Below are 15,174 nucleotides of genomic sequence, written 5' to 3' on the forward strand. Positions count from 1 at the left end.
TTTTTCTCAATGGAGGAGAGTAAACAGTGGAGTGCCGCAGGGGTCTGTACTGGGACCGGTGCTATTTAACTTATTTATAAATGATCTGGAAATTGGATCGAGTGAGGTGATTAAATGTGCAGATGACACTAAACTGTTCAAAGTTGTTAAAACACATGCGAATTGTATAAAACTGTAGGCAGACCTTAGGAAATTGGAAGACTGGGTGTCCAAATGGCAGATGAAATTTAAAGTGGACAAATGCAATCTGTGTGCATGCTTTTCTCAGGTCAGTTTTCAAAACCAAATGTTTCCCTCTGAAAATTATTAGAAAATCTGTGAGTAAAATGTATTTGCAGACTTTACGTATATGTGTACTTTCTGTAAGTTGCCTTCTGAGCAAGTAGGATTTTAATGCCTGGTAAGCACTAGCCTGTACCCCTCTGGTGGAATACACAGAAACAAAATAGTGAAACTTTTAATATAAAGAATGAGACTGGCATAAGAACATAAACATTGCCATACTGGGACAGACTGAAGGACCAATCCATGTCACAAGTATCTGGCAAGATTCCCAAAGAGTAAAACAGATGTTATGTTATTTATCCTAGGAACTAGTATTTAAGCCCGTTACATTAACGGGTGCTAGAATAGATGTGTCTGTCTTTCTTTCTTTCTGTCTCTCTTTCTCCTTGGCTGCTATCTGTCTGCTGTCTCTCTCGTTGGCCACTGTCTGTCTGTCTTTCTTTATTTCTGTCTCTCTCCTTGGCCGCTATCTGTCTGTTTGTCTTCTTTTCTGTCTCTGTCTCTCCTTGGCCGCTGTCTGTCTTTCTTTATTTCTGTCTCTCTCCTTGGCCGCTGTCTGTCTTTTTTTCTGTCTCTCTCTCTCCTTTCTTTCTAGGCTGCCACTGGACACTGAGCAGAGTGTTTTAATGTGGCACCACTGATGACACCGAGATCCTTTTCCTGGGTAGCGATTCCTAAAGTGGATCCTTACATCACGCAGCAACGGTTTGTCTTCCACTTCCCTAGAGGCATCATTTTGCACTTACTCATATTAAACGCCTTCTGCCATTTTGATGCTCAGTGTCACAAGGTCCTCTTGCAATTGAATAACTTTCTGTCATCAACAAATTTAATTACCCCACAAGTTATTCCCACCTCTAGATCCTTTATAAATTTGTTAAAAAGCATATGAGAGCAACCTTTTAGTTCCTTTTTTCATTTGTCTAACTTTATGTAATAAAAACTCATAGGTGTACAGCTATAAGGAACTTGCCGACATAAACATGAAAAGAAGAACCAAAATTGAATTTTTATGCAAACTGCTTAACATTAATGCAGAAGTTTATCAGAGGTTTCTAAGAGAGAGGAGGGAAGCATTCAAAACATTTGCGACAAACACAGGCAAGCCCTTCAGTGGCAAGATGATCTCTGCACTGCTGTTGCTGTATCTCTGCAATTACGGGAGTAAGTTCACATCTTTATCTACTGCTCTTCAAATGGGGGGGGGGGGGGAGGCAGCTCTGAGATAGTCAACAAGATCTGAAAAGCCAGTCAATGCATGATTAGCTGAATAATGCAATCTGTAATGGGGAGAATGTGGCGCAGTGGTTAAAGCTCAGCACCCTGAAGTTGTGGGTTCAAACCCACACTGCTCTTTGTGACCCTGGGCAAGTCGCTCAGGTCCAAATTCTGTAACCAGCACCTAAAGTTAGGCACCTGTTTCAGAGGCGCCCACTTAGATAGGCGCCTATCTAAATTGAATAACAAGCTCAATTAGGCTTTTTAATCAGCACTGATTGAAACATAGGCGCCAATCAAGAAAGCGCGATTCTGTAACGAGGCACCTCTAAAAATTTAGGCGGCCTTCAAAAAAATAGGCGCTATGCATGTTAGGCGTGGGCGTGGCTACGTGTTAGGCGCCTTCTTACCGAATCGCTGCACTTAAGCGTGCTTAAGCGCTCGCATGGGCTCCTAAATTTTAGTTGTGCCTAGAGCTGGCCTATTTAATGGGCGCCTCCAAAATAGGTGCCGCTCAGCGCGATTCACTAAACAGCACCCGATTTTACTTGAATCGTGCTGAACAGTGCCTACCTTTTGGGCGCTTCTTGTAGAATTTGCCCTTCAGTCCTCAATTGCCCCTGGTACATTAGATAGATTGTGAGCCTGCAGGAACAGACAGGGAAAAACATGCTTGAATAAATTCATGTAAACCATTCTGGGCTCCCTTGGGAGAATGGTATAGAAAATTGAATAAATAAATAAATTTGATTTCATTTCTTATTCTGGAAAATCTTTGCTATTACATCGACAGGGACTTGGAAACTGTTTTATTTGGCTTCCTACAACATTAATTTATTTGGTTTTATCTCCTGTCCTCCCCAAAGAGCTTAGAACAGGTTACGGTTTTACATTCAAAGTGATACAATGTACCACTCCATAAGGATTGCTCTTTGACCCGGAAGCCTTTTCTCTGACGTCGCAACATCAGAGGGAATGCTTCTGGAAGAGGCGCGGGACGCGCGAGGAGCCGCCGCCGCTGCAGCCACTGCAGCCTGCGGCTTTGTGCACACGGCGGAAGTGAGGAGGAGGGAGTCGGCTAGAAAATAACACCGGGGGCATCGCACTGCAGGCCACATGAAATGGCCAGGGGGCCTTCAGTTTTGCACCTGTGGCCTAGGGGCACCCAGTTATAAAATTACCTCATAAATCTACACTAGCTTTCAGTGAGAATTTGTATTTTTTTAGAGTAGGATAGAAAATATCCGGATTAGAAGAGGCCCGGAATGGCTTACTGTTACAAATCTGTCTTGTTTTTCAGGCACATCCCAAATCAGCCTGCCTACCCAAATTAAAAACCTGAAATTGTACTCCATTAATCTCAGGACTGTCCTTCAGTGGGATCCTCTCAACAGCACAGTGGCTGTTTACTTTGTACAATTCCAACTGTAGGTATAACTTTTCTTAACTTGACAGCCCACTAAATGGAACTAGATTTTCTGAACTGAACATGCTAGATATTACCAGAGCCGCATATTAAGGGGCTGGCGTTGTTCTCTCTTTTCAATGAACTGAAAAACAAAACCCAAAAGTTTACCATTGCAAGGTATCCATGCATACTGTGGTGAAAATTAGAATGTTATCTCCTTTGTATTATGTAAGCATTCATATGAACAAAACTGTGGTCCCTATGTTATACTCCATCCCCCCCCCCCCCCCTTACAAAGCTGTGCTAGCAGCTGCAGCTGCAGTAACTGCCCTGAAGTTCATAGGGATTTAAAGAGCTCTGGGGCTTTTGCCATGTGGCAACCACTAGTGCGGCTTTATAAAAGAAGGGGATTAGTCTGCATGGAAATAAAGAGCTCTTTTTACAAAGGTGCACTAGCGTTTTTTAGTGTACGCACCGGATTAGCGCACGCTATAGCGCGCGCTACCCGAAAAACTACCACCTGCTCAAGAGGAGGCGCTAGCGGCTAGCGCGCGTGGCATTTTAGCGTGCGCTATTCCGCGCGTTAAGGCCCTAACGCACCTTTGTAAAAGGAGCCCAAAGTGTGGTGCACTAGTTAGAGCTATAGCCTCAGCACCCTGAGGTGGTGGGTTCAAACCCTGTGCTGCCCCAGGTACATTACATAGATTGTGAGCCCACCGGGACAGATAGGGAAAATGCTTGAGTACCTGATTGTAAAACCGCTTAATACATCTTGTCCAAGCAGTATATAAAATTCCAATAAACATAGATTTCCACCATAGCCCAGGCGCTACATGGTCCGACACTGCCCTGACGCTCATGGGAATTCTATGAGTGATGGAGAATTTAGTGCTCCAGGACGTGGTAGAAACCTATATCGTGGCTTAGTAAAAAGGGGGGGGGGGGCATATGAGCTGATTCCTTTTGCGTTGGACTGCCATAATATATTTCTTCACTACCAATATATTCTCAGCCTACACAGAAGGGAGTGTTAGCAATGTATTAAGTTGGGCCAATAAAAACGTTATCGACATATTTTTTTTTAAGACCTTTATTTTCACATCTTAGACACTGATAGGCTATACTGTTTTCCTTGATTCAATGGGAAATTAACATAATCCCCTTGCTATTCAGTCTGATCGTGATACCACAGTGTTCAGTGCAGGGCTATACCTGGATACCAGTGCTGAACTCAGGTTTAATAGGGCTGCCAGCACTTATCAGGGAACCGGCAATATCCACAGTGCATAGATATTTGATATAATGTATTCTAGAACAGTGTTTTTCAACCTTTTTACACCTATGGACCGGCAGAAATAAAAGAATTATTCTGTGGACCGGCAGTTGAAGAACACAGGGCTAAGTCGTGGGCCAGACCCTGCCCATCTCTACCCATTTTCCACCCCAGACCCCGCCCACATAATAGTACTAATTGCACCTTGCACATCCTGTGCCTCATCTGGAAGCCTTCCCTCTGACGTTGCAACGTCAGAGAGAAGGCTTCCGGTTCAGGCGCAGGACGCCCGTAGGAGCCACTGCCCGTGGCTTTGTGCACTGAATCAGTTAGGAAGAGGGAGCTGGCTCGAAGATAACGCCGCATCGATCGCACCATGGACCGATGGTTGAAGAACACTGTTTTGGGCCTGATGCACATGCTGGCTCTGTGGACCGGCAGGAAATTTCTGTGGACTGGCACTGGTCCATGGACCGGTGGTTGAAGAACACTGTTCTAGAACATTCCTTTGATTCCCAGAGTGTAAAAATTTGGAATGAAATACCATTAGAAGTAAGATCTGCTTCTTCTTATTTATTATTTAGTAAAACTCTAAAGACATATTCATTTTCAATAATATTCTAGAATTGTTTTTACTTTTTAATTATTTTGAAACTGGCTGGAATATCTACCTAAACATATCAGGGATCTCTTTTTTTTGTGATCTGCCTTGAATCTAATAGATACCAGCAGAATATAAATCACAGAATAGAATTAGAGTGGTACCCAGATACCATTTGAAATGCCTTTTTTTCTAAATAATACCACTACTTGACTCCATTCCCAATCACATATTTATTGAAATATATGGCAGCAAAGCATTCATTTTCAAAATGAATTTTTTAAACAGGCATGGGGACCTTATGTGGCAAAACAAAACCGACTGTTGGGGAATGAATTTGACATTCTGTGAGCTCACACCTGAATTTTCCAACCCTGAAAATGCCTATGAATATCACTTTGCCCGAGTACAAGCAGAGACAGCTGGTGGACTATCTAATTGGACAGAGACAAATGCATTTCATCCCATTATTCACAGTGAGTACTAAGAATGTAACTCATTCTAGGTTTGCAATTTGCTGATGGTTAAAGGGCCCAATCAAGTGAAGGTCCCCATTCTGACTAGATGCAAATTCTGACTGTCTTGGAGAAGGCTTTCTGCTGATTCCGGAAGCTTCTCTCTTCTAGGAATATGCATTCATTTGTAACAATGTGAGAAATATCAATATGTCCCAAGTTGTGTTATGTAGAAAATCGCAAAAACCCGAAAAATACTTGGGAGGCTAGAAAAATAATCACAAAAACGTAAACCTCCCAAACCCCAAGAACTGGAACCAGATAGGGGGGATGAGACAAGAGCCGAACTGGTGGAGTGGCAAATATAACTGCCACTAATAAAGGAATGGAATGGTAAACACAGAAGAGCCCTCAGTCACACAGCCACCCACTGGAACATCCAGCGGTAAAGGCTGTCACATGGCTTACACCCAGAAGGGTGTTAACTGTGAAACATCCCCGGGCTAATTTATAATAAAGTGCACCCAACAGTGCTCGGTGTGAAAAAAGATAATAATAAATCAAAAAAACACACACATGCTCCACCATAAACAGCAATTGTCTCAGCCCCTTATCCGGGGGGCCAAATGCAAACGTCCAAAACCAGCAAAGTGAAAGAGCCAACAGGAAGTACTTAGCTTCTCAGTGGAAACGAACAGCCAGCGAAGATCTTAATTCGTCCAACGGGATTCCGTTTCCAAGTTGTGTTATGTCATTTTTTTTTTTTTACTCAAACTGACAGGAAAAAAAGTCCTCATATTTTGGATTTTTTTTCCTTGTGATGTACAATTAATAGTGCACACTTTTCTGAAAGAGTACAGATTATTTCCTAACCATACACACTCTTCACAAATAAAATGAAAATTCCCTTAAACAGTATGGAAAATTAAACAAAATGGACAATTATGGGCTGCACACTCCTACTGTCCTCTTGCTATTCCTTCCTTGAGGTGAGGAAGACTTTGGGGCTACCTTTTCCCACCTCTGAATGCAGAATTGGTCGGAGCAAATTTGGAAGTTTTCTTTTAGCTGAAAAGGGGTTGGCAAGGGTCCTCAGGGTGCTATTGGAAAGAGGAGAGAGATTGGTGTGCCATCATGGGACAGTGCCTTTGTTATTTAAGAGCTGGAAAAGCAATTGGTGTGGGAAGCACAATCTACACTTGGTAAAACCATCTTGCTAGGACAACCTATACACTTCCAAAGTACTGCAAGGCTGTCACTATAGATTGCAGTAACTATTATGTGGAGGCAACCATGCCAGGCAGGAGTGTGGGCATCACTCTTGTCCATTTCCCACTAGACCACCAAGAATTGGGCAGGTAGGCCTGAGCTGATTCAGCGGGGGACATTCTTGATGTTATGGAGGAGTGGAAGGGAGGAAGGGGAATCCTGGGATGGGAGGGAAGGAAAAGAGATTCTATGGGAGTTCATGTTAGGGTTACCAGATGTCTGGGAAAACCCAGGCATGTCCTCTTTTTAGAGGACTGTCCAGGTGCCTGGATACACTTTCCAAAACTCAGCAGTTTCTCCAGGTTTTGGAAAGCCCTGAGCTCTGGCCATGTCTGGAGGGCCTCTGAGCATGAGCAGATGATGTCGCATGCATCCACGCCTGCTCGTAGGTCCTCCAGACACAGCCCGGAGGTCAGGAAAGAAGAGATGAGGCTTTGTGGGGCTGGTGGCAGAACAAGGTGGGACAGGGGGGCGGAACAGAGCAGGGCCATGCATCTGGGATTTTACACCACTAAATATGGTAACCCTAGTTTATCTTCTGGGGAATGGTAAGGGGGATTGGAAAGGAGGGATTTGGGATGTTCCAGGAGTACGGGTGGGGGTCAGAATCATGGGGGCAGGGGTCAAGAGCTCACTAGGAATTCTTTTGCAGGTCCCATCCAATATTCAGCAGGACCCACAAAAGCTCTAGTACCTTGTTCATCACAAATTAGCCCCGTATATTCAATACAGATGCCCTGACATGGTCCAACAATGAGTATCTGGGGCTAATTCTGCCCAGGCAGTCAACATGGAAAAAAAAACAGCTGGTTGCCACATATTAAATATCAACTGGCTTGCTTTTACCTTGTAAAATGCCATTGCTGAGCTGGCAGAAGCAGAGCACAGTGATGATAATGAATAAACAAGCATTTGCCACTGTGTAAAAGAATTAATCCTGAGGTGGGGGCTGGTTTGGAAATAGGCTGATGTGTGTGTGGGGGGGGGGGGGGAACGACTGGAAATGAACTGACATTGGGTGGGGCTATGATTGGAGGGGGCTGATGCTGTGAAGGTTAGGACTGGAAGGGAGTTGATGGGGTGCTGGGGCTGGAAAGAAGGGGCTGACTATAGCAGATATTAGGCAGAGGGTGGGAGAAAGCGGGAGGTGCTGCCCAGATGATAGCAAGAGCAGCACATAAAGAATTATATTTGTCAGGACCAAGACTGGGACCAACTTTAAAGCTGGGGGGTGTTGAGCAAACTAGCATCAGATTGTCCACTCACTCACTCCAATAATGTAGACCACACCAGAATCTGTAAACTCCAAACTTGAACTTTACTTTCTCTCTGTTGATGAAAGAAGCAGTTTCCATGACAGTTCCAATTTATAGTTCAAAAATGTTTTATTAAGTTTCCAAAAACATAATACAAAAGACAACATAAATACATTAGAAAGTATATGGTCCATGTACAGGAAAACAACATTGAAGTCAAGTATCAAGTAGGCATACTATCAAAGTAAAGCAGGAGGTGACAAGAAATATCTCGTCTAAGGAAGTGCAGTTGAGAGAATTTATAAAGGATATCCTTTACTTTTCTCCTCTCCTCAATTCATGAAAAGGTGTTGCAAGAACAAAACTTAAAGTTCCTCTACACAGGATAGGCTGATGGTATTCAGATATTAGATACAGTAGAACAGTTCTTAATTTTTTATTAAAAAATTTATATACCACATACAACTATGCGGTTTACATATCACATACATAAAATCTTATTTCCCTGCAATTTCCACATATAACATAGACACAACTAGACAACATCATTAATATCCCCCCCAATATAAAATATCAATATATCAAGTTAAATCAAATTTCAACAATTAAAAAAGCAAAAATGCATTACATCAAACGATCTATTTCAACGTAGGTGACAAAACCGATCCACATATACAGGCAAAATAAGTCAAATTCCAACAATTCAAGAATGCAAACAAGCTTTACATCATACATGGGCTACCTGGATGGTAGTGCTGCACAGCCTGAGGTCCCTTTAATGAAACTTCATAGAGTAAGAAGAGTCTCCACATCTCCTCACCAAAGCAAACCAGCAGTGGGTGTCCGATTTGGAACTTGCCCCATCCTCCTATTCCTTGCTCTTCTAGCAAGTGCCTATAATGGCTAACCTAAGTAGTACAGACCAGAGGCTCCCAACCCTGTCCTGGAGGACCACCAGCCAGTCGAGTTTTCAGGATAGCCCCAATGAATATGCATGGAGCAGATTTGCATGCCTGCCACCTCCATTTTATGTAAATCTCTCTCATGCATATTCATTAGGGTTTTCCTGAAAACCCGAATGGCTGGTGGTCCTCCAGGACATGGTTGGGAACCAATGGTATAGACAAATTGAATCTGTATCTCTCTCAGGTGTCAGTTTCAGGCATAGGCATACAGGGGCTCTCCCTCAGCATGTAAGGTCAGTGGTGGGAGAAATTTTGGCACCAAAAGCAGAGCTTAAATCCTTTTTGGGGGTGTACCTTTTGCCACCAGGAATACCCCTTCAGAAACTCCAAGAGCTACCTTGGCTTCTAATTGGGTCTAACTCCAGAAGTTACCAGAAGCCTTGACATGAGCCCTTGACAGCTAATGCTGCTATAAAGTCTGAAAAACTCCAAAAATCCCCTTTGAAACTGCTCCAAGAAAGTGCAGGAAACTCAAACAGGAAAAACATGAAGTCGGAAGTGCACCTCTAAGGGCTGCAGGTAGCTAAAAAAAAAAAAAAGAAGAAACACAGCACTAATAATGAACTGTCAGCTACACTGCCAGCTGTCACTGGATATGAGCTGATAACTTTTAGGGACAGCCAAGAGCAAAATACATGCAAAAACAACTGTATATTCTCTCTTGCTGTTGCAAATGTTTCTGTGGGCAGAGCAAAACTGGAGAAGAAAGACAGATTTATGGAGAAACTCGACACACTGATGGACATACTTATCTGGAAGTATGATGTGAGATGCAATTCTGCTTGTGTCAATGGAATACACATACTTTGTGACTACAGCAAAGAGATTTTTGTGATTGAGCTAGACTTTTATAAAAGGTCAAAAAGAGAAAGCTGGAAGTGTTGGACCAAATCAAATTGGACCAGTCGCCCTCCCTGAGACCAGAAGATAAGAGCTACAGAAGGAAAAGAAGGAAGATGAATGAAGAGTGAAAAAAAGAACAGCAGAAGAGCAAGAGATAATGGAGAAATCTGTGCTTGTAGTGGAAGAGGGAGACTCGGATGAAGTGGTGGAATAACTAATGGAGGAAGCTCCTGTTGCTCTAGAGCAGTGTATCGCAAACTGTGTGCCGCAGCACACTAGTGTGCCTCCTGAGATTTCTCCTCCACCTATCCAACATTAACTCTCTTCCCATCCCTTTCCTTCCCTGCAGCATCTCTCCTTCTACCTCCCTCCAGGTCTAGTAGCAGCTCTCCCTTTATCCAGTAGCTTCCCAGCCTCCTACAGTGGCTTCCTCCCCTTCCAACAGTTCTCAGTACTTGCCTGTAGCAATGATTTCCTTAGGCAGCCTTGGGTCCGTTGCCCTCTGAGAAAAGGGGAAGGTGCCAAAGTGAATCACTGCCCTGGGAGCTGCTGGGAGGGGAGACAGCCACTGTCGAAGGCTCCCCATGACACACCGGGGAAGAGGAGAGGAGGAGAGGCGCTGGTGTTGGCTAACTGCCTTCAGGATGTGCCTCTTGAGAGACACATTCTGTAGGCAAACAGCCGGCGCAAGCACCTCTCCTTCTCTCCATGCCTCTTCCCTGCTTGCACCCCCTAATGGCAGCTCAGGACCCATCTGAAGGGTCTTTGTCCACGCACTTCCAGATGCCTTGAGCCATGGCATTTAGTGTGCCGCAGCTCGACAAAGTTTGTGGTACACTGATCTAGACAGAGGCCAAAATACAATACCAAGGCTATAACCAACATTGCCCTTGCCAGTTTAAGAAATTATACTGGGCTGAGAAAGACAGCAGAGATTGCTGCTGCTGCATGGATTGATGCAGGAGAAACTGCAGCAGAATGGCATCAGTTGCATTTTCTGTGATGGTCGTCATGACAATACCAGGGTTATGTTAGAGGCAGAAGATAATGGCAAAATATACCCAGGTAAGGTGAAAAAGGAACATTACACAGTTTGTATGGAGCCAGGAGGCAGATATCTGGCATTTTGTTCCTGCAAAAGCAACTAAAGAGAAGACTCAAGCAGAAATAATTGCTGATAATTTTGTTGAATGATTGAAAGAGGAGCATATTGGAGGCGATTCCTGTAATGCAAACACTGGTTGGGAGGGCGGAGTGATGCATTATGTTGAGGAGAAGCTAAAAAGGAAGCTGGTTTTGATTTTCTGTAACCTGCACACAGGCGAACTACCATTAAGGTATTTGGTGACTGCTTTAGATGGCAACACACAACAAACAGATACAACAAAGCAGTACAGTAGGCAAGAGCAAAAAACAAGAAAAAACTGCAGATCAAAATGTACAAGATGCAGGCTATGTTTATTTGTACCAAATATTAATGCAGTTACTGATATCACCTTACTACAAACCAAGGGACCCAACACGGTCCGTGTTTCGGAGAACACACCTTCTTCAGGGGTCCATGGTTGTTAAGGTTTGAGATAAACCACACTGAGAATGGTATAAAACAGGCTTTTGTTTTATACCATTCTCATTGCAGTTTACCTGCTTTAGATGGCAAGATAGCGAGCAACAACAAATGGTCAGGTCCTATTGGAGAAATGCTGGATTCTACTACTGACCTGGAAATAAATCCTGATTTTACTAAGATCTCTGTTCGTCTTGATCTTCCTTAGCTCACCAATGATCAAAAACTTAAGCACAGATCAAATCTATGGCTATGGAATTGTAACTACCATCAGAACAGGTGTCTTGTCAAAGGATCTAGCTCTGTTGGAAATAGGACCTGTGCCAAATAAGAATTATGTTCTGAATTATGTTTCTATCTGATGCCTAAAAACCAAATATGAACTAGGAAGTAAAAAATAACAAGATAATTCATCCCAAAGCCACACTGCCTGAAAGACAAGCAGCTTATCTATATAACTGCACCTTGATCAATTAATTAATAAGGCAGCAAACCTGAATCTCTCCACAAGGTAAGAAGGAGCCAACCCATTCAATACCTTATAGAATATACAAGGAAACCTAAATAGCAATCTCTCCTATACCAACAACCAATGTACAAGAGTATGCTGAAAAGTTCTCATCACAACCAACCAACTTCCTAAATTCTGAGCTTTATTTTGTAACTGAAAAGAGTGTTTGGGTTTTTTAAAATAATTTATATTCTTGGATCATCTGCTCTTCTTTTGTCCCCTTTGGGGACAAAATTTTGGCAATCCCTTTGGGGTCAAATCAATAGGATATTGAAAGTTCCATTGGCATTGACATATGATGCAGTGCTGTTTGGTACCTTATTAATGCCCAATAGTCCAATAACTTCACATAACAATAAATTATTTCTCATCATGACAGGAGTTGCCATACAGCTTATTATGAATAATTCAAAAAACTGGGACAGGTTAAACTATAGTTTTTGGTGGGAAACATTGTGCCAAACTTATAAGTTTGAATGTATGAGTTCAAAGCATTTGGGACATTATAAGAAGTTCAAGGAAATTTGGGACCCATTAACAAAATTTTATAAGAATTGATTATTAGTTTTGCCCTTTGATTCTGTACATCCAGGATGGGAGGGTGGAAGGAGGGGGGGAGATGTAATTAATTTATTATTTGATTGCAAGGTTGGTTATCTTGATCATTTGCATTATATTAAGTGCTTTTATACTTTTAGGAAGGGTGGGTGGGGATGGGGAGGGGGTTATGTATTTATTGTATCATCTGAAGGGATTGAGTGCTGTCTATTGTGTTAATTGATTGATAATATGTTTCACTTTGTGCTGGTTTTAAAATAAATAAAGATTTAACAAAAAAATAATAATAATAATTTATATTCTGCATATCCTATCTAATGTACCTGAGGCAATGGGAATTAAGTGACTTGCCCAGGGTCACAAGGAGCAATGTGGAATTCAAACCCACAACCTCAGGGTGCTGAAGCTGTAGCTCTAACCACTGCACCACACACTATTATTTTGTCAAGTGCCAGTTTTCAGAAATTAAATTCTATGTTCTGATATTGTTTCAGATCATTGATTAAATCATATCAACGTCATTCTCTTCTTGGTTGGGTTGAGAATCTTTCAGTAACCACTTGTAACTTAAATAAGAATTGCCGCTGTTGGGTCAGACCAGTGGTCCATCAAGCCCAGCAGTCCGCTCACGTGGTGGCCCTTGGTCAAAGACCAGAAACCTAACTGAGACTAGCCCTAGCTGAGTACGTTCTGGTTCATCAGGAACTTGTCTAACTTGGTCTTGAATCCCTGGAGGGTGTTTTTCCCTAAGACAGACTCCGGAAGAGCGTTCCAGTTTTCTACCACTCTCTAAGTGAAGAAGAACTTCCTTATGTTCATACAGAATCTATCCCCTTTCAATTTTAGAGAGTGCCCTCTCGTTCTCCCTACCTTGGAGAGGGTGAACAACCTGTCCTTATCTACTAAGTCTATTCCCTTCAGTACCTTGAATGTTTCAATCATGTCCCCTCTTAATCTCCTCTGTTCGAGGGAGAAACGGCCCAGTTTCTCTAATCTTTCGCTGTACAGCAACTCCTCCAGTCCCTTAACCATCTTAGTCGCTCTTCTCTGGACCCTTTCGAGTAGTACCGTGTCCTTCATGTACGGTGACCAGTGCTGGACGCAGTACTCCAGGTGAGGGCACACCATGGCCTAGTACAGCAGCATGATAACCTTCTCCGATCTGTTTGTGATCCCCTTCTTTATCATTCCTAGCATTCTGTTCGCCCTTTTCGCCGCTGCCGCACATTGTATGGACGGCTTCATCGACTTGTCGATCATAACAAGTCTCTTTCCTGGGAGGTCTCTCAAAGTACCGCTGCGGACATCCTGTATTCGTGCATGAGATTTTTGTTATCTACATGCATCACTTTACACTTATCCACGTTGAAGCTCATCTGCCATGTTGATGCCCATTCTTCGAGCCTGATTATGTCACATTGCAGATCTACTGTTTGTAGTGGGGTCATCAACTGTTGTGAACAGCATTTATTAAGAAATTGTGATTCAGTGAGAAAATGATCTGGAGGACAAACAAAATGGTAAAAAATAAAAAGCTTCCATAGCAGAATATGAAAGAGATACTAGATAATTAAATAATCAAAACTGTGACTGTTGTCTCTCTGTACTTTGGATATTCTAGATGCTTATGGCTGCGAATTGTGTTGATATTCTTCTTCTAGATAGGCTTGGATCAGCTTGTTGTATTACATGGATATTATTGTATGATTCTTTCTCCTTTGTACAACTTGTCTGCATCTTGCCTCATTAACATTTCTCTTTTTGTACTTCTTGTATATTAAAATCAATAACATTTTTGAACTAAAAAAAAAATATATATATGACTGACTGTATAATTGCACTCAAGTTAGAGAGGAACAGAATGCCGGGGAGTTTTGGGTATGGTTTCAGCATGGGAAGTTACCCCTCCTGATGACGCTTTCAGGTCTGGGTAGAGGGGTTCAAAGCAACATGTTTATCACATAAGTAACACAGGTGCTTCATACGAATTTGTCCACCTGCAGAGCCGCTGAAAAATTACATAAAACCAAGAAGTTTGGCTGGAGTACAGCAGTGCCTCCAACTAAACAGATAAATACATTGCCCTGGTCATATGTTATGCTCACTGTGTGGGGGTAAGGGGACTTGCAAGTATTATGATTGTCCCCAGTAACAACTAGCAGCAGCTCGCATGCAGTTGGAATCAGGGCCGGATTAAAGGGTAGGCCCAGTAGGCATCTGCCTCGGGTCCTAAAATATCAGGGGGTCTCCAAGGCTGGCATTAGGGGGGAAGCACACAGGTCAGGGGATCCCCCAACTGCCTGGTGAGGTGAGCTCAGCTTCCCTCTCTTCCACTCCCTCGTTGCCCTCTCACCCGAAAGCAAACTGAACCCAGGCTGCTCTAACACTGCATGTGCCAGCTTCCCTTCTCCTCCAAAACAGAAAGCTATCTCATGAGGGGGAGGGAGGAGAAGGGAAGCCGGCGCATGCAGTGTTAGAGCTCCGCTGCCTGGGTTCGGGTGAGAGGGCAGCGAGAGAGTGGAAGATAGGGAAGCTGACCTCACCTCACCAGGCAGTCGAGGGCCCCCTGCCCTGTATGTGCTCTCCCTAATGTCAGCCCTGGAGCCCTCCTGGGTTCATTTCACTCTAACACTGCGCCCGCCAGCTTCCTTTCTCCTCCCTCCCCCTCATGATGCAATTTCCTATTTTGGAAGAGAAGGAAGCTGGCACACACAGTGTTAGAACCCTGTGGCCTGGGTTCAGTTCGCTTAAGGATGGTGGCCAAGAGGGCAGCGAGGGAGTGGAAGGGAGGGAAGCTGACCTCACCATGCAGTTGGGAAGGGGGGATTGAAATGCTGCTGCACCCAATTGGGGAGAGAAAGTGAAGGAGGAAGATGCCAAGACCATGGAGGGGGAGGGAAGGGAAGGAGACAGATGCCAGACCAGGGGCAAGGAAGGAGGGAGGAAGAGAAAGGAAGGAGAGAAA

The 15,174-nt window shown here is 43.4% G+C and overlaps 1 protein-coding gene across 1 annotated transcript in view; it reads left to right on the forward strand.

Moving 5' to 3' along the window:
• Positions 1 to 1,353: 1,353 nt before the first annotated feature.
• The window catches only part of LOC117357793 (interleukin-20 receptor subunit alpha-like), a 33,826-nt gene continuing 20,005 nt past the window's right edge, over positions 1,354 to 15,174 (forward strand). The window contains exons 1-3 of the mRNA XM_033938904.1: positions 1,354 to 1,449; positions 2,804 to 2,930; positions 5,074 to 5,261. Of these exons, the coding sequence (XP_033794795.1) occupies positions 1,407 to 1,449; positions 2,804 to 2,930; positions 5,074 to 5,261 (358 nt within the window). The 5' untranslated portion in view covers positions 1,354 to 1,406. The remainder of the gene's footprint in view (positions 1,450 to 2,803; positions 2,931 to 5,073; positions 5,262 to 15,174) is intronic.

Source organism: Geotrypetes seraphini, chromosome 3 (assembly GCF_902459505.1).
Source record: "Geotrypetes seraphini chromosome 3, aGeoSer1.1, whole genome shotgun sequence".
Classification (NCBI taxonomy): domain Eukaryota; kingdom Metazoa; phylum Chordata; class Amphibia; order Gymnophiona; family Dermophiidae; genus Geotrypetes; species Geotrypetes seraphini.